This window comes from Aristolochia californica, unplaced genomic scaffold, assembly GCF_029961685.1.
Source record: "Aristolochia californica isolate CCGP_79_NKW_82.1479 unplaced genomic scaffold, dmAriCali1.0.hap1 SCAF_2, whole genome shotgun sequence".
In the NCBI taxonomy this organism is placed as follows: domain Eukaryota; kingdom Viridiplantae; phylum Streptophyta; class Magnoliopsida; order Piperales; family Aristolochiaceae; genus Aristolochia; species Aristolochia californica.
In genome coordinates this window covers 42,767,168-42,789,487 of record NW_027181881.1, presented here as the reverse complement: position 1 = coordinate 42,789,487, position 22,320 = coordinate 42,767,168, and the positions used below count along the sequence as shown (strand labels likewise).

Here is a 22,320-nt window from a genome sequence, read left to right as displayed (position 1 = left end):
TCTGGCACTTGTCTCTCTCTCCCTCCCTCTGTCCCCCTATCTACATAAGAAAAATCTTTCTCAAATTTAAAAAAAATTATTTGAATTCCTGCTCTATTCCAAGTATAAACTATCAGAAAAAGTCTTATTGAATTTACGCGGATTTTTAATTAGGTGCACATTTAAAAACCCAAAGATTTGTTATATATTGGGAAGGGATCACAAGAATAGTGCTAACTATTAGTTACAAATTATAATTATTTAATATATCGTTATTACACGATTGATCCTCTATGAAAAACCATTTGGTGCGAAACATGCTGCTATCTCAGCCGTCTCATGACTGTTGATAGGACGGCTGAGATAGCCATTTTTCATATTCACACAAAATGGCTTTTTGAAAAAATATATGAATTAATTAGGTTGGGTTCGAGTCGGGTGGGTCGAATTTGGCAAACCCGTCTCCATTCCACCCAATATCCCGGCCAACCAAAGGTCTCTATAAATCTCCAATGGAAATTGCACATCTTGATTCTTGCCTCCGTTCGGTAGGCGAAAACCGACCTATGAACTCCCAGTACACGAAGCCTCGCTCTTTCGCTGATGCTGGCATGAAAATGGGAGACAATGATCGAACCCGCGGCGAGCTGAGAGCCCTGGATTGCAATCTCTCTTCTCTCTGCGAACATATTCAGGTTGAGGGCTTCGAGTCCGGCGTATTCTCAGATGTCGTGGTCAATGCCATGGGTTCTACTTATCACCTCCACCGCCTGATACTATCTCGCAGCTCCTATTTCAGGCACCAATTTTTCCCCTACAATTACTCCTTGTTCATCTGCTTTGGTGATCTTAGTTTGATGTTTTTTTTACTCGTTGTCATGAGCTTAACTGAACTTATCATTTGTAGTGTTCTGCTTGATCTGTCCATACAACTTTGGTCTACCCTTTCCTTCGTATGTTCATCAATGATTCTTGGTGTATTATTCTGCCATATCTATCTCAAAGGGACACATCGTTGTTTTTTCAATTTAATCATTTTGACTTCTGAATTGTAAATTATCAAATCATAAAATTTTATTGAATTTAAAACTTAAGCCTTTTGATAGTTATAGACACTAATTTTCATTTTTTTATTATCAGTTATTTTTAATATAAAAACAATTGTTATTCGAAAATATTCTCTTATGGGTGAATATTTTTTCCTCCTGCCCTTAACTAAACACTATACTACGTATTAAGGTTAGCAAATATCTTATCTTCTAAAGGAATATGGAAGAATCATATTCTATAAACGACTGTTCCAGCTAAGGGGACAGGATGTTCATTTATGGATGATATGTATAGTAGAGGATGGCAAATAGTGATGAGCAAAGTATTGAAGAAGGTAAACCAAGCAATGGAGTTAGAAAATGATAAATTAAGAGCGAAAACAGATTCATGTAGTGAACCCTGACCTACTTTGGGCAATTCTGTTGCCATGATGGATTTATCTGTATTTTATATCTTCTAGCTTTTACAAATGCACCATTTTTTATATGTTTATGAATATTTAGTAGTTAGCTTTTACATTTTTCCTAGGGCTGTAGTAACTCTTCAATCAACTTCGGTTCAGCTCATTCTCACGGTAGTTGAACTTCAGCTGGGTTTGAACATGTTTGGTTGAGCGTTTAGTAAGCAGAAGCTCATCAATTGAAACTGATCCACGATGTGGTCAAAATTAACCACCCTATCTAGTTGGTGACTCCAGGTCAATATAAATTTATTGAGCTGTGATTCAATTTTCTCGTATCATCATGTGATTAATGCAGCAATAATCATGAAGTGATTAGCTTACACAAGTTTCTGTCAAAATTCTCCCAGAGATACATTTTTTTACAGCCTTCTCTCAACCATGTTGGAATTGGTAAGATATGAATCCTTCTCCTCTGTTCTGCTATACTCGAGCTAACTTTGTCTCCAAGTAGGTCAGTCATTTGAAGAATTGTGAAATTGGTGCAGTTCTAAGAAGAATTTTAAAAATAGAACTATGTTTGCACTTATAACTATTGGCAAGCAAATCTATAAATATGTATGCCTCAGATTTTGACCTTGTTTTTTTTTTTGAGTGGCACTAGATTTGCAACTTGACATTTGAAAGGATTTTCAAAGTCATGCAATGGCAGCTAGCAATGAAGAAAAATTGCTACGAATTTCATTAATTTTGAGACTTGATAATCTGTGCTTTCTAGGACATGCAGTGGGTTTTACAGTCTCCTCCTCGTAGTCACTTTTTAGATAGAATGTTACTAGAACTGGGACTCCCACTTTCCTAATAAAACTACGAACTTAAAAAAACTTAAAACCTTTTATACATCAAGTACTATGTAACCCAAACTTCTTTTGGAAACTGGTAATCTAAATAGGAAAGTCCTTAAAAGACACTAATATGAAAAAGGAAACTCCTAAACAAGAAGGACACTGTTATGAAACGAGCAACACTAAAGAAAGTGTTGGAAGGCTCCAATTAAACCACTTTCAAATTGGAGTTATTTTGGAATACAGCAGCTGAGACTATTAAGTGTAGGTAATCTGGATAATACCACCGGAATTTGTCAAGTTGCTGGTAACAGTGGCATTTTAGAAGTGGCATGCGAACTACTGCCAAATCATGCAAGTTTGAGCTAATCATTAATAAAAAGATTCCAAATGGACAGAAGGCAGTTCCTTGGCGCCATGCATCAATAAATAGCAAGGTCTACTTTGATACTTGCCACCTCTCCTCTCTCTCTCTCTCTCTCTCTCTCTCTCGGGGGTTGAACCCCTTCTTCAAGTAACCACTTCCCTAAAGTGCCTCCATCCGATGTGATGCAAAAGGCTTCTTTGGAGTGAAACCTCTTTAAAAATAAAAGCTCTGTAATGACTTCACTTGAGATGATTGATATCTTGTGTCTTCCTATGCAAGCTAGATTGTTACTTTTTGTTTCCCTTTATCATTTCCGCTTCTAGAGCAGACAGGGGTGGTATCCTGGAAGAACATTGGCAAGCCGTCTTGGCTTATGACTATTGCAGCTATTTCTTGGTACAGTCAGTAAGCGAGGAATAGAAGAACTTAGGACGGCACTAGTAGGTCAAACCATTAGGGTCATTGAGGTTGCTTTGTATAACATTTTAGTATGCGTCAACAAGTTTCCTGGCTTGCCAGTGCTATCTCAGAGAAAATTGGATATTAATGGTTAAATGTTTGAACTACAACATCATGCATCCTACGGACTGGTCCTTTCCTAGTGACTGGCTCAAGCTCAGCTTTGACTGCAACTTCCATGGTAACCTTGGGCCCATGGTAACTTAGGGACTTTCCAGGTAGATATTTCTTGCCTACTATATGCCTTTTGGTTACTATGAGTCTACAAAAGCATAATTGAGGGTCCCTTCTCCAGGGTCGTTGATTCTTCACCGAGCACTTCACTTTCCTCCTAGTTGAAGGCGATTTAGAGGTTGTCATCAGCTGGGCTTCCAAAAAAAAGTTCCCCTGATTTTTTCTTGATGCATTTTTATGATATTGATTACATTTTTCTACTTATTTCTCATTTTCATTCCTATTTCTCTTTGTAAGTTTCTCTCCCTTTGGAGGATCTCTATTGAAAATTTTAAAATAATCTTTAAAAAAAAAGAAAAAAATCCACAGACAAGACATGAAAAAAATGAAGATAGTCTTTAGATGCAGCTCCATGATATTAGCAGGCCAAACTGTTCCAAAATTCTTTATCTGATCCATTTATCCAACTTTTTTTTTCTATTAAAAAACATCTTCTAGGATATAACTAATTTTAATAATTGTTGTTATACACATTTGCAGGACCTTGCACCATATAGGAAGTTCTTACATTTAGTTTTAAGAAGGAGGTGAAAATATCCACTGAGTGAGACGCAGATTGAGTAGGTTGGAGTAGGCCATCTATTGTTTGAACCCTCTCATTGCGGAAGGTGACTCATACAGTGTCATCATTAGTTGAGCATCTAGCATGTCTTGTCCACATAGGTGCCTTCTCGACGTTCTTGACTATGGCGAAGACATTGCTTGTTTGCTTTCCATCACTAGGAATCATATTTTGGAACAGCTAATATTTGTTAGCTAGGGCTGGTTCCTGCTGGCAACAGCTCGTTGTTTGGAGTGTTTTGCCTTTATATTAATGCTTATTCCCTTTTTTTTTTCCAATTCTTGTTTGGGATTATGTTGTTTGTTTATTGATTCCTTGGGTTGGATTTATTTATTTGACCTCCTTGTACTTTCTTCTTCTTAATGAAATCTCTCGCTCACCATGTTCAAAAGAAAAAAAGAAAATTCATGGCCATACGTTTATAGTGGCACCACTTCAATGAATACTTTTCATTTTCTCACTAAGAGCAAGAGTTACTTTTTTACGACCAATAGCTGGTGAAAGTACCAGCCAGCACTTAGAACACCAAATTAGGGCTTGAGAAAAATTAAGAAACCTTGCCACACCACTTATTCTTCTTCAGTGGCAAGACTATACATAAAAAACTGGGAATTGGACTCTTTGAGGTTCAAAAACAGGATATTGCAGCAAATTTCTTTCATCAAAAGAAGGAATACTTTAGCATCGATAGTCAGTTGACCCAAAAGATCATAGGTAGAGTACAAAAGAAAATTTAAGAGAAAGGAGGATGAGTACGCTGGTCATCCGCTAGCACAGCACAGATCAGGTTTTTTCCAATTCAATTATCACATAGAGCAGAAGAGAAGGTGATCATGTAAGAACAACCAGCATTTATTCCCACACCGAAACCATGTAATAACTGAGCATTATGTTGTTATAGGGAGCAAGAAGGACCAAGAGAATCAGTAACTAAGATTATAGAAGAAGGAGAAGAATATATAATTTGTGAGGAAGAAGGAATATTGTTTGGCCAATCTGCTGGATTAACCCATCTTCTCTTTCTTATGTATATTATGTCAACATAGGTTATAATATGGACAATTACTGCTGTATCCCTTATTCTGGAACTTTAAGTAATAGGACAAGACCTAAATTCCCTTACAATGATCTATATGTGTAGCACTTATTTAATTGTGTGAAATGATGAAGTAAAAGGAATTAAGAGAAGAAAGGAGAAAGGGAAAGAAGCTGCTGAAAAGAGAGCAAAGGAGAGGCTCTCATTGGGGTGGTGCTCGACCCCTAACCATTTTATTAACTTAAGTGAAAATGGGTATAATGACATAAATACTCTTCATACACATAACAACTTATAGCTTCTATTATACACCTCCAAAATTACATGAAAATTAAACCATAGACACGTCTAAACATGCCGAGTAAAACAATAACCTCACTAGAAAATACCACCCCCGTAAAATGGCCCTTATACTGTTTTCTAACCCTCCCCCTCAAGCTGGAGTGTAGATGTCTATAAACCCCAACTTGTTACGGAAAATTTCAATTACCTAAGGCTTTATTAAACATATCACAGACTTGATCACTAGACCAGACGTAAGGGGTAATAACTTCTTTCCTCATCACTGCATCTCAAATAAAGTGGTTATCGACTACTATATGTTTTGTTCTTTCATGAAATAATAGATTCTCCACAATGAATATGGTTGCTTGGTTGTCACAATACATGGTCATGGATTCATCACTTTGTAGATTCAATTCCCGAGTAACCTATCTCACCCATATTAGCTCACTGACAATATGAGTCGTAGTTCTATACTATACTTTTGCACTAGAATGGGCTATAACATTCTGTTCTTGCTCTTCCAACATATCAATTTTCCTTCTAAAAATACACAATAGCTAGTGGTAGATTTTTTGTCAAGTTTAGATCCAACATAATTTGCATCTGAGAAGGCTTCAATCTTTAAGTGGCGATGAGGTTTAAAGAATAACCCCTTTCCAGGTGCCTTCCTTAAGTATCTTATTATTCTCTGTGTAGCTTCTAAATGTACCTTACTTGAATGCTCCATGAATTGATTGAGCATGCTGACAGAGAAAGATATATCAGGACAAGTAATTGTGGCATAAATCAATTTCCCCACTAGTCTGTCATATACTATTTTGTCCTTGAGTTCATCACTATGTTCATCATGACCAATTTCCATAGGAGTCTCCATTGGTTTTGCACCTGACAGGCCATGCTCCCGTAATATATTTGTGACATATTTCTTCTGTGTCAATTCAAGCCCTAAGTTGCTTCTAGCAACCTCAATTCCAACGAAATATTTTAAGGAACCGAGATCTTTGGTTTGGAATGTTTAGCAAGGTGTACCTTTACCTCCTCAATGCCCTTTATGTCACTTTATGTCACTTCTTGATAAAACAATATCATCTTCATACACCAGTAGTACTACAATCCGAAGTGGATGCTTCATGACAAAGAGAGAGTGATCACAGTGGCTCCAAGAGAATCCAAATGACATAATTACCTGGCTGAACTTCTCAAACCATGCCCTAGGGTCGTGTTTAAAACCATATATTCTCTTCTTGAGTCTACACACCTTTCTACTCTCCCCTTGAACAACATACTTAGGAGGTTGCTGTATATAGACCCCTTCTTCTAAGGCACTATACAAGAAGACATTTTTAATGTCCAATTGAAGAAGTGCCCAACCTAGTTAACAACAACAAACATCAGAATGCGTATTGAAGTTAGTCTGGCTATTGGTGAGAAAGTCTCAAATACATCAATAGCATAGGTCTCTTAGTGTATCATTTGACAACCAATCGAGCCTTATATCTTTCAATGGATCCATCTACTCTGTATTTCATCGTGTATATTCAGCGATATCTAACAACAGTAGCATTGGGAGGCACATCACATAAAACACATATATCTCTTTTACTTAAAGCCTCCATCTCAATATCCATAGTTTGCTTCCACAGAGGGGATATGAGAGCATCCTACACAAAAGAAAACTTGGCGTAGGAAGACAAGGATAAAGCAAACTTTTTGTATTGATTAGACAAATAATCAAAGAACATATAATTGGACTATGGATATTTGGTAGACTTACGGGCACCTTTTTGAAGAGCAATGGGGAGATTCAAATTAGTTACCTTAACATTAGCAGGCGGAGAGGATTTTGGAATAGGCAAGAAAGGGAACTTGAGCTCGTTGCTGAGTGACATGTCTTCGTTGATATGCCTGTAATGGTTTATCTGCAGAAATAGCCGATGAGATATTAAGAACATCCTCCACATAAGTGGGAGCAACAATTCTTGGAGCTATAAAAGTGGGCTAATATCCATAGTACCCGAAGAGAACAAAGAGACATCTTCAAAAAATGTCACATTTGCAAATTCAAATGTCTTCCTAATAGACAAAAATATTTGTATCCCTTTTGTATCTGAGAATACCTCAAAAAGACATATTTGACCGCACGGGGAGACAATTTATTTGTAGAGGGACCGAATACACATGTAAAACATACATACACAAAAATACGAGGAGATAGAGGGAATAAAGCGACAGAGGCATCAACAACTGGATGAGAATTTTATCCCCTAGAACAGAAGAGGGCATTCTGTTGATAAGAAAACAAACAAAGAGTATTGCATGTCACCAATATGACTTGGGAATATTCATATGAAGAAGCATTGTGCTTGCAACTTTTGAGAGATGACGGTTCTTATGTTCAGCTACCCCATTCTGTTGTGGAGTAAATACAAGTGAAGACTAATGGATGACACCATAGACATTTGGTAGAAATGATCAAATTTTTGATTCATAAACTCCAATCCATTATCAATGCGAAGAGTATGAAAAGATGCACTAAACTGGGTTTTGATTTCATTATAAAAGTTTTGAAATACATTAAATACTTCAGATTTCTCCTGTAAGAGATACACCCAGTTATTATGTAAGAAACAAAATACTTGTAACCAAAGATACTGGACATGGGCCATGATCCCCATACATCCGACTGAATAATTTCAAACAAACTACTACTCCTTGCTTGGCCTAAGGGGAATGTTGTCCAGTAATGCTTGCATAGTTGACATGAGTCACATTGAAATGACAAATTGGAAGAAACATCAGGAAATAGCTGAACAAACTTTGCTAGAGAAGGATGTCCCAATCGTAGTTGCCACTGGAAGGGAGCAACTACAACATTAAGAGCATGTGAAGGAGGTTGTGGTGGTCTTCCAATATATTCCACGTCTCTCACACGCAGAACCAATCTTCCTTATCATGAGATCCTGAAACATATAACGAGATGGATAAAAAGTTACTGAACAATTTATAGATTTATGAAGTTCACTTATTGACGATAAATTAAGTGGAAATTTAGGGACAAACAACACAGATTGAGGTGACATGAACAAAGATGGGACAATTTTTCCCATTTCTTAGACTGAAGACACTGACCCAGTTGACATGTTTAACAACAAAAGACTCCTTCAAATGAATGAGTAAAGAAGGCATACTTGACATATGAGTGGAAACTTACGAGTCAATAACCCAGGCAGATGGAAGATGCATATGTAAGGTTGAGGTACCTAAACTGATAAGAATAGTGGTAGGGAGTGAAGGTTGAGCTACAGATGCTTAGGAGGGTGCAACGGTCAATTGTGCCATATGCTGCGCAAGCTGCTATAATTCATCTAATGCACCTGGTACAATACCTACTATGGATCCAGTGGAAGCCTCAGTGTTTTTATGAACTTGGGAATTTGCCCAAGCGGGCTTACCAAATTTACTCCAACACTTATCAGAGAAATGGTTTGGGTGGCCACACTGAATACATTTTCTTTCTTCTTTACTATCACCTCGACCTCGTCCTCTACCAGGACCATTTGTGCCTTTATCCCTACTGTTTCCACCATGACCTCTGAACGCCTCTGAATAAGTGTTAAGGGCAGATGTGTCTACACTTTTAGCCTCTTTCCCCCCTTTGGATGTAATGGTAGCCTCTGCACACATGACTTTGATAAAAGTAGTAGATAATAATGGGACATCGTTTGAGGCAAGTAACTGTGCCCTAACTGCATCAAATTATGTTTCCAATCCATCCAAAAATTTAGATATATGTAGGTACCCCTATTGCTTCCGTTGTTCCCTCTCATCAATAGTAAAGGAATGAAAAATGCTTATCTCTTGCAGAATGTTTAACAACTCATTGTAGTAATCTGTAATAGATCTGTCCCCTCGCTTAAGCCTGAATAACTTTGCATATAGTTCGTAAACTCAAGACAACGTACTCTCCTGTGTGCTGCTTCTAGAGACACCCACATTTTCTTTGACAATCTCATAATTCATAATTTGATTCTCTAACTTGGAAAGTCATAAACTCTCTTTCACATCTCAATCATTAGTAAGGGGTATTGGTGGATCATCCCTAATAAATTTCAACTTCTGTTTGGTCTTGAGATAAAAATACATATTGATTTAGACCAATTGAGGTAATTCTATCTATTCTACCTCTCTGTCATAGTCAAAATCACATCTTTTCCCTAAGAACCTCAAAACTCCCTTGAGGGGGTGAGTATTTACCAAAATCAGTTATAAGTACCAATAATGGCCAAACAAAGTAACTGCAAGCTTCATTGAGATAAAATACCTATGCAGATTATGGAACCTACTTCTAAAAAAATTAGGGTTTGAGCAATCTCAAGCACAAAAAATGAGCCCATTATACTGCCAATTTCACAAAAAAACTTCCAATTTCACCTTTATACTGCCAGAGAACCAATAAAATAGGCTGACATGAGCCTATTAGATGATGACATAGGCAACTCGAACCGGTACTAGCTGCGCACTAGACATATGGGATAATCCCAAGTCAGATGACCATCTTGGGCTCTAATCAAGCATCAAACGGCTTAAAAGGGAGTAGAAGCCGTCAACCCTAGGGTTATGGTAGAGAAAGAACTCAAAAGATCAAGTTTTTGACAGTGTCAAGGGCAAACCTTGAAGTCCCCTTTTTTATAACTTTGCTGTGTTCAATGGAGAGAGAGGAGCTTCATGGGCTTGTAATCAGGATCTATTGCTCTGATACCATGTGAAATGATGAAGTAAAAAATTGAGAAAAGAAAAAAGAAAGGAAAAAGGGAAAGAAGCTATTGAAAGGAGAGCAAAGGAGAGGCTCTCGTAGGGGATTGTGCTGGAGCCTTACCATCTTATTAAGTTTAGCGAAAATGGGTACAATGATATAAATACCCTCCATTTACATAATAGCTTATAACTCCTAATACCCTCCTCCACATTACATGAAAATTAAACCATAGACACATCTATACATGCTGAGTAAAACAGTAACTTCACTAGAAAATACTGGCCATATTAAATGACTAAACTGCCCCTTATACTGTTTTCTCACAAGTTGATTTCAAACTATCTGCAAGCTATTCAATAGGTGAGTGATACAATGATATGTTGCGGTGCTTAATTTCTGACATACAGTGCTTCCTAATGCTTTGCAGAAATATGCTTCATGGTCCTTGGAAAGAGGCTAATGCACCTGTGCTAACTTTGCATATTGATGATGACAATGTGAATGAAGAGGCAGTTACAATATCCCTGGCATATCTGTATGGGCATCACCCTAAACTTAATGACAGTAATGCATTCCGTGTTCTCGCTGCTGCATCCTTTCTAGACCTGCAGGTATGAATTTGATTTGATTTAACCACTATAATCACTGTTGCTTCAGCTGTTTTCCTTTTGATGCACATCTGATTTTGCGGAGTCTGCATGCAGGATTTGTGTGCAATTTGTACAGACTTCATAATTGCTGAGCTTTGGACTTCAAACTTTCTAGCTTATCAGGTTAGCTGTGGCCTCATCTCATTGACTGTTACACTGCTTAAAACCCCATGACGACTTCAGTTTACTGATATTTTTTAATTTTTTTATTATGATTAAGATATTTGCTGAGAGCCAAGACTATGGTATACATGGAGAACGTGTTAGGAATGCTTGCTGGGGTTACCTCTGTCAAAGTGCCACCATGGAGTTGAGGGAGGTATATGGTAAAATATAATTTCTGCTGGGAAAATAAAGTTACATCCATTTTGGCAGGGATTTTTTCCTCTGATTGTTAGCATGTGGAGTGAGGACAGCTACATATTGTCATTATTAAACTGGTCTTGCATTGGTTAGGTGCTGCCAAAACTCTCCTCACAAACACTGCATACTCTTCTCACATCAGATGATCTCTGGGTTCCTAGTGAAGAAAAGCGGTAAAAAACCTTATTTTTTGTCATTTGAATTTATTAGTTTCTGTACTTTCTTTCTTAGGACAATACCATTTAATTTTTTTGTTCACATTTTGGAACAGAAAATAATAAAAATTATAAAAATGAAAAGATGCTTTTTGGCCTCTCAAATAGATTTCCCCTTTTCTGTATAAAGGTTTGAACTGGCGCTACATGTATTGCTAGCCAAAAGTGCCTTGCTGAAGGCAGATCATTTAGAAGAAGCCACTTTAACTTCTGAGGCAGGCAAAAGTGTTCATGATACTTCACAACCAAAGGCCAAGATTTTGATCAATGAAAGCACTGATAAAAAGCTAATAGAGGCTGAGGTTGGAAGCTTGTCTCTACATGATATGCAAAACGCTGCTCATAACATCCTGATGGACCTCGCTGACTGTGTGGTAGACTTCCATACTGGGGTTTCTGATGACTTCCATACTGGGGTTTCTGATACCAAATCCCTACAACAAGATGCATACTCTCAACAAATTTTGGATAGATGTTCCTGCAAGACGGAACAAAGTTCACCTATAAGTAATTCGTTTCCTAATGCACATTCTATTAGAAAATCCTGTTCTAATATTGATATCCAAAACAGAAGTGAGTGCAATGCAGCTGCTATGGAAGGGCCATCTGAAGACACTCCACTCTATCATTTAAGTAATAAGAACTCAATGAATAATATTTGGGTCTGCAGTGAGCAGTCTAGGGACTGCTCTTCTATATGTTCTTCTTCTTCAACCATTGAGGTTGCACATAGTGACTGGGGAGGGTGCAGCATGCCTGCTCCTACATGGGGTGGGAGGATAGTCAGCAGAAGACAGGTGAAGAGTCAAGCTAAGGGTAACTTTGGGATCCATATTGAAGAGTACAACACATTTGTTAACATTTTTGAAGGGGGTTCTCTTTTGTATTGTAACATGTCATTTGAGGCACTCTTAAATGTGAGGAAACATCTGGAAGAACTGGGGTTCCCGTGCAAAGCTGTAAATGATGGACTTTGGCTACAGGTCAGAAATGATAATTTACATGTACCCCTGTTTTCAATGGTATTCAATTTATATTAGTATTAGTTAATGTTAGTATTAGTTGCGAGGACTCCTGCTAGTAGGCAGTTCTGTTGCATGATTTCTAGAAATCTACAATCTGGAACAACATATAAGATGTCCAATACTCGAAGATTTTCCCTTCTTGATTGCTAAATTCTTCTAAACCTCTATTGAATCGCTTCATACACTTTCAATGATATGTTTTCTGTTAAAAATCACTGTTCAAATGACTCATGATTTATTTAATTGTTGTCTATATTCCATCCACTGTGTACATCTTTGACTTTTGTAGCTCGTTAATTTCAACTGAGAGTTGATAACAAGATTTGCAAATTTGGCTTTTCTGCAGACGCTTCTTAGTTACAGAGTGCAAGAAATAGGAGCAGAAACCTGCAAAAATTGTTGTCTGATGAACATGGCATGTTCCTGTAGACATCCATATGGGTTTTCACATGGAGCTGCAAACTCAACTTATTACAGACAAGACCAAGACAGAAGCAATCAACCTGGTAACATGGAGAAGATATACCTTGCTGAGGCTCAAGGGGATGGAAACGGTCTTTTTGGTCCTGTGCGTGTACATGTTCGTGGGCCCATCGATGGGCTTGTTGGCATTGGTCGTGGGACCACTTTCATGCCTGCTTCAGCATGGCCACCTACACGTTTTGTTTTCTCTCGTGTACCTTTTGGAATGGGCAGCAGAAATTGCCCACAGTCCCTTGCTAACGAAGAATCAGAAGCCAGAGCTGATCCAAATGGCGATCTTGCTGCTGAAGGCTTACCAGCTTTGGTTGGGCATGGCCAAGGGAGTAATGGTGTTCCTATTCATGCCGAGCAGAGAGAAAGAGCTTTTGGATCAGATATGCAAGGCAGATTAGCAAGTGCCAGTGCTTCAGTTCCTAGTAGCAGTGGTATCCCGGTACAAATGTTGGAAGCACAAGAGCATGGTCTTGGTTTAGAGTGGGATAATGTTGAGAGTTCCTCAATAACGTTGGATATGAAAACTCCCTTGCGTCGCTTTCCTCCATTTCGTTTTGGGTGAGTGTTTTCTGTCTCTAAGTTGTTTACACCATATTTCAGCATGCATTTTCAGGAACCCTCAAGCTCTGCAATGCGGTTCGGAGCAATCATTTTATTTTGTTTTATTTTTGTTGGAATCATCAAATCAAAGTAAGAGTTTAGACTTCCACATGTCTCTATGTTCAAAAGAATAAGGAATTTAAAAAAGAAAAGAAAAAGAAAACATGAAGTAGACTTCAATGAGTCTGTTCCTTTGTTCTTCGAGAGAATATCTTGTGCTGCAGTGAATTCATGCTTTATCTAGCACATCTTTTATGGTCCAGCAGGCGTCTGTCAATCACTTGTGCATGTAAACTTAAGAAAAAAGCGTGTTCTGTCAGGTGCTCTTCTTACTTTTTATTCCCTTTTTCATAGATATGGTAAGAGAAATCAACATCATCGAGAGGTAAAAGCTCAAAATATATAACTATTTCTTCATCTATATTATAATTTTTTTGAAAACGTTTAGTCTTTATTTCTGTCTGCTACTTTTAAGTAATTTTTATAAATAGTTTTTTATTTTCTAAATGGTCCATTTAAGAATTCCTTAGCTGTGGTGAAATCTGGTCTTTCTTCACTAGTATTTTTGGTCAAAAGTGTCTCTTCTTCTTGTGATATTGCTTTCATTCATTCTCAGGGTGGAATTTGAAGATGTACACAGGCTTACTGATGGCCAAGTAAAGCATTCACCTGAAGTTTTTTACGCAGGTTCATTGTGGAAGGTAATAAATATTTGATCTGTTATTTGTCCACTGGGGAAGGATAAAATCAGTGATTGCTGACAGTTTTGGTTTATAGGTGAGTGTACAAGCTTTTAACGATGAAGACCCCCAAGGGCGTCGAACACTTGGTACTATCCACAATTAGATTAACCCCTTTGAGCACCTTGTCAGTTGTCATTCTATCTCATAATGAAATTTACAAAAACTGATATGATTTTGGATCCCAGGATTATTTCTCCACCGTCGGAAGGCAGAATTAACAGATTCTCTTAGAAAGGTTAGTCCTTTTCTATTGAGAAATGACTGAAAGTTTCTTTCATGTATTTGATGATAGTTGTGCTGTTTCTCAGGCTCATATGTATGTAGACACTCGGGAAAAAGTTACTGCTCGTTATCAGGTAGGCCGTTTTATAATTGCAACTGTTATAGTTTGCTTGTGTCAGATGCTTCAGAAAAATAAGCATTATGCTCTACCCAGTAATGAAGTAACGTTCAAGTGTCTGGTTCGTGCAGTTGGTTTGTCCATGTAAAAGAGAAGTCATGGTGTTTGGTAGCATCAAACAGACTGGGACTCTATTACCGAAAGCTCCCAAGGGGTGGGGTTGGCGTACAGCTTTGTTATTTGATGAGCTTCCTGACCTTCTACAAGGTGGGGCATTGCGGGTTGCAGCTGTTGTACAACTTGTTTAATGCTTTCGAGGTAATCTGTGATGTATGGGTGAATTAAATTTCTAGTGTACATCGAGTCTTTTATGCATATACCAAAAAAAGATTTTTTTTTTTTTTTTGTGATCTAACATGAACTAAACAAACTTGCTGTTCACTTTGCACAAACCAGCTGTTGTCATAAACAACTGAAGATTGAGGAACATGAGGAACAATGTTCCAGAACTAATGTGCAACGATTTAAGAGACGGCCGGATCCATCTAGATTTGCTGAGGTCAGTTCCTTCAATTAATTTGGCTTTGAGTGAAAGCAAATTTCTCTCGTGGTTGGAGCTTTAAATGGTACCAGAAAATTATTTCTGCAACAACGTAAGAAACCATAAGACCCCTCAGTCATGTCTAGCTTGATTTCTCTTCAATTCGTTTTTGTTTTTGTTGGTCATTATGTCTTAATGTTTCCTCATCTCTTTCAACATGTAAAGAGAGTCTTATGTTCAGAGCCTTTGCTTTAGGCACAAAAATTAGAGAACCGAAAGCTTATTTTTCTGTTCATATGGCAATGTAGCTTCGACCTGTATATTTTGACTGGTTTTCTTTGCCTAGATCTGACCCATATTAAGGTATCTGCAGATTGTTTTTATTTATAGTTTAATCTGATGCATATAATACATGTTCACTTCCAATTTGCTCGGGCAACAGTGAGGTGGTTCACAATCATTCTATGGATTGATAGTCCATCTCCCAAAATGTTTTATTAACTTTGGAGCTTCACTAAGTTTGGGTTGGTCAATTGAAGTGCTACCTATATAGAGACTTATGCTAGTTAAATTGACCATATTAGCCAATTCACAATGACACACCCTCACTTAGATTTACAACAGCTATCTGGGGTTTTAACCTAGATCCTTCATAAACCTACACAGGGATTGGTAGCAGCAACTCACTAAGCACACTATGCTCAAGACCCATAATGGGATTTTCTGTCACAATAATTTATGGCTAACAACAACAGCCGCAAGGCTTCTTAGCTTTCTCCTTTTTAGCCACACATGGCTTCAATCAATCTAATTAAGTTGAAAATAATATTGCCTAAACAAAGTCTGACCCAAGTTAGAAGAGTTACTTACACTTTCGTCTTAGGGCCAACAAAATGGAGAGATATCTTCAGGTTTCCAAGGGTCTTTATCAATTACCCCTCAAAAGAAGAGATGCATCTCCTTTTGGGTTCGCCAACTACCAAAAGATACATCGTCCCTATCACTCATTTAAGAGTTAGTTTAAGTACCTAGATTGTTTCTTGTATTGAACAGTCAATTGACTAAGTTAGTAGATATGGACCATACACCCATGAGTCCTAAATTTTCATGAAATAAAAACATTTGTTCAAAGCCATAATTCCAACACTTAACAGGTATTGTCTACTCATGATTTCATCTACATATAAAATTGCTCTTTACCTTTCATGGTGGAACGCTTCATATGTCATATGATAGTTAACCATGAGCCTACAACTAGTGTAGCAATAGATCCGTGAAAGTCTGGGTTGAGAGAAAGTCTTGGGATTCAAATTCTTTTTCTCCTTTAGGAGTGTGTAGATCTTGAATTCCCGATTCCTTCTTATCTTCTTTTTCTGTATCCTTCATTTGATTATTTGAAAGGACTTTTATTTATGATTTTGTAGGTACTTTTGGGAACTTCCTGAGGTTTCATGTTGCATACTATTGGGAATGGGAATATAGAGGTGTGTGTTTTTTAGGCTCTATAGAAAAGGATAATAGAGAGAATTTTCATTTATGGTTTCTGAATTATCTTCGGGATAAGGCGCTTTGTGCTTTTGTATTACTAAAATTTGAAACAATCATGAAAATATTTGTAATCAAGGTGAAATTTAGAAAATATTACACTCAATATGTTTCACATCTGATAGTACACGCATAAATGAGTCTTATGATTTCATTTATTATATTTTGTTATATAGTTTAAGTTAAATAAAAACTTTTTTTATAGTTGGTTGATTGGACTAATCAAATTAAAGGTGTTCATTGAATTAAAATGAATTATTTTACTAATTAACATATAAAATTAAATTTTATTATAAAATGTGTATCGATAAATAAGTTTTTTAAAAATAAAATTGAGTTTGTTAATATTTTAAATGTTTGACAATATAATAAATCAATAATGCAATGTACTAAATTGATTAGAATATAATTTTTTATTGGTTAATATATATTTTATAATTTATTAAAAATAGAAGGTAATAAAATACATACCAACAAATGAGATTTTACAAAAAACTTAAATAATTTTTTCTAATATTTTTAAAAATTTTAAATATATTTTTTCAATATATAATGATATGATTTTTTATTAGTTAATATATAAAGTTTATATTTTAATAAAATAAACAGAAGATAATCCACAAATAAGATTGTTAAAAACTAAAATAAGTTTTTTTAAAAAAATTAAAGTTTGAAAATATCTAAAATCGATAATCATAGGTATCAATCATATTTGAAGATGTTTTTTAATAATTAATATTTAAAATTTATATTTTATTTCAATAAATTAAAGTTAATGAAATGTGTCCCGACAAAAAAAAATATTTTTGAAAACTATTAAAAAATTACTAATTGTTTTTAAAATTAGAAAATATCTTAAATCGCTAATAAAAATATGTTAAATAGGTAAGATTTTTTAATTAATTAATATATTTATTTTATATTTTATTATTATAAATATAAGGTAATAAAAAGTGTACTGATAAATTTTATTTCTAAACTCTACAATAATTTTTTCAAATGTTTTTCAAATATATCCAAAAATAAATAGTTATTGAGAAATCAAGACAACAACTAGACTTGATAGAAAAATTGACTAGGTACAAATTCAAAGAGGAAGTTTTTCTCACTTATTTTGCCATGCCTATGTGGTTTTCTAAGGGCTAGATTTTGAAGTTTATTTGGTCCCTGATATATAGATAGTAACCTATCTGTATGTAGAGCTTATGTTTGGGTGTTAGGCTCAAATTTAGACCGAATCTTTCTTTTAGTACATTATATCAATATTATTTTTGCTATATTCTTTTTAGCATGTGTTGATAGTTTAGGTAAAATTGAAACTTATTAATTTGTTTTTGGTTGTTTGACCGGAGTATCTAGTGAAACTTGTGATAAAGTTATTTTTGGCACTAGTAAGTATGTTCTGAATCAGCTTTTTAAAATTGATTTTGATTATAATTGTGGTTATTAGACCTTTTTATACTAAAAACTATTAAAATGGCAAAAGCTGCTAGTTTTGTTGTGGAAGTGACTTCTAAAAACTGGGGGTTAAAATCACCTACCCACCAAAATTATCTTTGTGATACCAGATGAACTAAATTACCTTGAATGGATTATTACAGCTCCAATCTTTATTTTTGGAAAAAGGAAAAAAAAAATTAGTGTAAGTGGGATCAAGAAAATATCAAGTTATGTCTTGGATATTGAACTGTGTTAGTGCAGGCATTGGGAAGATCTTACTTTTTGTTATCTAGCTAGAGAAAAATAGACATTGTTAGCAAATAAAACAAAAGAAGGCCTAGAAAATCACCAATGACCTTGAAATTTTGAAACAAGGTAGTAAAACATTTAGTGATTATTATGTTAAACTTTAGGAGTCATAGACCGGATATGATCAAATATATATTAATAGAGTGAAAATGCCCAGAAAATAGGAAGTTTTACCCTGTGTACAAGTTTTTAGCTAGTTTGAATTCAAGATTTGAAGGCTTCTACCCAAATTATCCACATTTATAGGCACAAAAGAGGGCCTACAAGTGAGGGGGAGTGTTAAGGAATAGTCGCACATGGATTAATGAATACAAAAATCTTTAATTTATTAGTGAGGAAATAGGCTTCCTAAGTTGGCTAGTCATATTAGAGGCTTAAAAGTAACCTTGTTACTCATGAATAGCAACTCTTCTCCATGATCATTTTTTCACGATGACACCTAGGCACCTCAAAGACAGACTTCCAAATGCCGTTGTGTGAAATCCATGGGACATGAAGGCAAAGGCAATGACTGATTTTGGTGACGATGAGTACAAGCACTTGTGTGTGGAAGTTGCAGATGTGGAGAAGTCAATCACCCTAAAACCTGGCGAGGAATGGAAAAGAAAGTTGGAACTAGGGGTGGCATCGAGCCGAGCAAAGCCCGAACCTACCTATGTTCGAGCCGAGCTTGATTTAAATATTTCGAACTCGAGCTCGAGCCGAGTCTAAAATTATTATCGAGCTCGAGCTTTAACATTCATTTAAAACTTTTCAAAAAATACATGTCAAATAAATTGTATATAAAATTATGCATACATTTTACATAAAATTGGGCATAAGGGTGGCATCGAATACGGCTGAGTCTGAACCTTGTTCAAGATGAGTTTGATTTAAATATTTAGAACTCGAGCTAGAGCTCTAGCCGAGTTCGAGTTTAACCTACATTCAATAATCCATTATGCATACATTCTAAAAAAAGAATGATAGGGGAGGTTCAGGATTGTATTTCAATAATGGATTAAAGCACACCAATATTAATCTTTTTTACTTCAAATGTTGCCTAGCTTGTTTTGTAATTTTTGAATCTGCCCATAAATTTACTATGACCTCCTTAGTGCCCCTGGTTGAAAATTTATATTCTAAGAAAAACGAAGTTTTTCTTATAATATATATTTCTAAAAAAACCTTTAAATAAAATCTTATTACTATTAGTGACTTATTAGAAAATTACAAGAAATATTTTAAAATTTTCTTAGGAAAGTTAAATGGACCTCTTACTGCCTCTTCTAGGGAAATAAATAAAAATTAATAATCAATCTAATATATTACTATACTTATCGATAAATTTTTAATCAAATAAAATGTCAAACACAAGATTGCAATGAAAATTGCCTTATGTTAACAATATTACAACATCAACTGTCAAATACTTATTCAAAAATTTTCTATACGGTTTTATAACCCATCTTGGATTGAAAATCTTACTTAGAAAATTATATAATTTTTTTTAATAAGTATTTTCAATTAGAAAAATATTTACAAAAAACATGAGACACTAATAGTCCCTAGAAACTTATTTCTACTAAAATGTATTTTCAATTTCTTCAAGACCCATGAGGAAGGAGAGTTTAAGGATTTTGTTTTTCACTTTATGATCTCGCACGTGCAAAATCATATTCGCGTAGGGGAATTATTTCTGGTTTTCTGCTGAGACCACGCGGAGGGAAGGGGGTTATGGCACCGATGAGGACCTGTCATCGAGGATGACAGCTGCGACGATGACAGAAACAGAGACGAAGGCGAGGGGAAGAAGAAATTGAACGGACGACTACAAAGGCGGTCGGCGAGCAGCTGTCTACGGCGACAACAGCGGACGGGAGGGGCTCCACAGTGACGAGGGGAGGAAAAAATTCCCCCCCCCCCCCCCCCCTCGCTCTCGGTTCCGACTTGACCCGTTAACGAGCTGACTCGCTAGTCGTCGAGCCGAACCTGGATTCGGTCGAGCTCAGCTCGTTTAAATAAACGAGCTGATCCCGGATCTCAAGCTTGGCTCGTTTAAATAAAAGAGCCAATCCCGGATCTCGAGCTACCGAATCGAATCGAGTCGACACCGAGCTGAGTTCTAGCCGCTCGCGAGCCGACTTGGTTCGAAGCCACCCCTAGTTGGAACTCTCTCCAGCCCCGTCTAATTACTATAGTGAACAATTGAATCCTCATGTTTATGGTGGTCAAGTCACATCATGGAAAAATATGGAGAAACAAGGTAACTTTTAAGCCTCTAAAATGACTAACCAATTTAGGAAGCTACTTTTCCAACTAATAAACTTAAAATATTTGTACTCACTAATCCATGTGAGACTACGTGGAATCCTTCTTTGAGGCTATACATGTGGATAATTTGGGTTGAGAACTACATATGAGTACCTACTCTGATACAATTTGAAATTGGGTACGAGACTCAAATACCATGTGAAGTTTGGTACAAATCAAATCCCAAAATGATTAGCCAACTTAGGAAGTCTCTTTCCCAACTAATAAATTCAAAATATTTATACTCATTAATCCATGTTGGACTATTCCTTTAACACAATTAATATTGAAAGAGTTAAAACTTGTATTTGAAGACCCTATGGTGCTTAAATGTGATTAAAAAATAATGATATTTATTAAAAATATTCTTGTTTTTCATGAAAAAACAACGCATTTAACTTCACTTTGTGAGGGATGCAGTGATAAGTGGCAAGGTGATTATGCCATACATCAAGACTACAAAGCAGATCGGTAATATATTTGCAAAACCTCTTGGAAAGGAATAAGTTTTGTACCAAACTGGATTACTTAACATATATGTTCCAACTTGAAAGGGAGTATTAGAAACCAAGAGTATTTAATAATTTCTAATGTGAGTAAGCCTATAATTTGGTACACAAAAAGGTCTAGATTAGTCTCTCTAAAGAGGTGAGGTTATTATGTAAATTTTGGGATTTTATTTTACTTATTTACGTAGAAGACATCTTCATGGGGGCAATCTAGTCTTCTTGTAAAACGAACTCAAGTGAAAGATAAAAGGGAGGGGACTTTGGGGTGAGAGGCAAAAAAGAGTGCCTACACGTGAGGGGGAGTGTAAGAAATAATTGCACATGGATTTGTGAATACAAAGATGTTAAGTTTATTAGTCTGGAAAGAAGCTTTCTAAGTTTGATAGTCATATTAGAGGTTTAAAAGTAGCATTGTTTCTCACTCCATGATCATTTTTCCACGATGAAACCTAGGAACCACAAAGACAGACTTCCAGATGTCGTTGTGTGGAATCCATAGGACATGAAGGCAATGGCTGATTTTGGTGATGATGAGTACAAACACTTGCGTGTGGAAGTTGCGGATGTGGAGAAGTCGATCATCCAGAAACCAAGTGAGGAATGGAAAAGAAGTTGGAACTCTCTGTTGTTCCATCTAATTATTGTAGTGGACAATTGGATCCTCATCTTTATGGTGGTCAAGTCACATCATGGAAAAATATGGAGAAAAGTTGCTATTCATGAAAAAAAAAAGATAATTTTCTAAACATAATTAGACACCTTACAAAATAATTAGTAATTTTTTTTATAATTTTCAAAAATCTTTTTTGTCCATAACACATTTCATTAACTTGATTTTTTAAAAAGAAAATATAAAATTCAAATATTAGTTATTAAAAAACATGTCGAAACCTCAAAATTTTCCAAAAGTAACTACAAAATCATAAACAAAAGACCCTTCAAATAATCAAATGAAGGATACCGAAGAGAATGCGAAGGAAACGGGAACTTCGAGAGCCAGATCTACACATTCTTTTGCATCTTCTTCAATATCCTTCATTTGATTATTTGAAGGGACTTTTGTTTATGATTTTGTAGGTACTTTTGGAAAATTTCTGTTTCATAAAGAAATTGATACAGAATCTCTGCAAATACTTCTCTATAAAAAAAATAATGAATTAACTCTAGACACTGATACGTGTTTATGTAAACAGGCAAAAAACCTATGAATGTACTGAAATTGAAACAAGGAAATAAAAATGATCCAACCTGCGCCTTAATAAGAAATTTTTTTTTTTATTGTGAAAAAAAACGAAAAA

The 22,320-nt window shown here is 35.9% G+C and overlaps 1 protein-coding gene across 2 annotated transcripts; it reads left to right on the top strand.

Annotated features, from left to right (window-relative positions):
- The first annotated feature begins 533 nt into the window (after nt 1–533).
- LOC137956248 (uncharacterized) lies at nt 534–16,561 on the top strand. Of its 2 annotated transcripts, XR_011113230.1 has the most exons (14): nt 534–778; nt 10,401–10,584; nt 10,678–10,746; nt 10,844–10,942; nt 11,080–11,159; nt 11,332–12,184; nt 12,573–13,261; nt 13,920–14,004; nt 14,081–14,132; nt 14,232–14,281; nt 14,355–14,402; nt 14,518–14,704; nt 14,843–14,945; nt 16,352–16,561. XR_011113230.1 is itself a non-coding variant. In XM_068803645.1 (13 exons), the coding sequence occupies exons 1-12, from the start codon at nt 546–548 to the stop codon at nt 14,692–14,694; spliced, it is 2,619 nt and encodes an 872-aa protein (XP_068659746.1). In that variant the 5' UTR covers nt 534–545; the 3' UTR covers nt 14,695–14,704; nt 14,843–15,671. The 2 variants fall into 2 exon arrangements, 1 of the variants encoding a protein (XP_068659746.1); XM_068803645.1 differs by lacking the exon at nt 16,352–16,561 and having other exon boundaries at nt 14,843–15,671.
- The last annotated feature ends 5,759 nt before the right edge of the window (nt 16,562–22,320 follow it).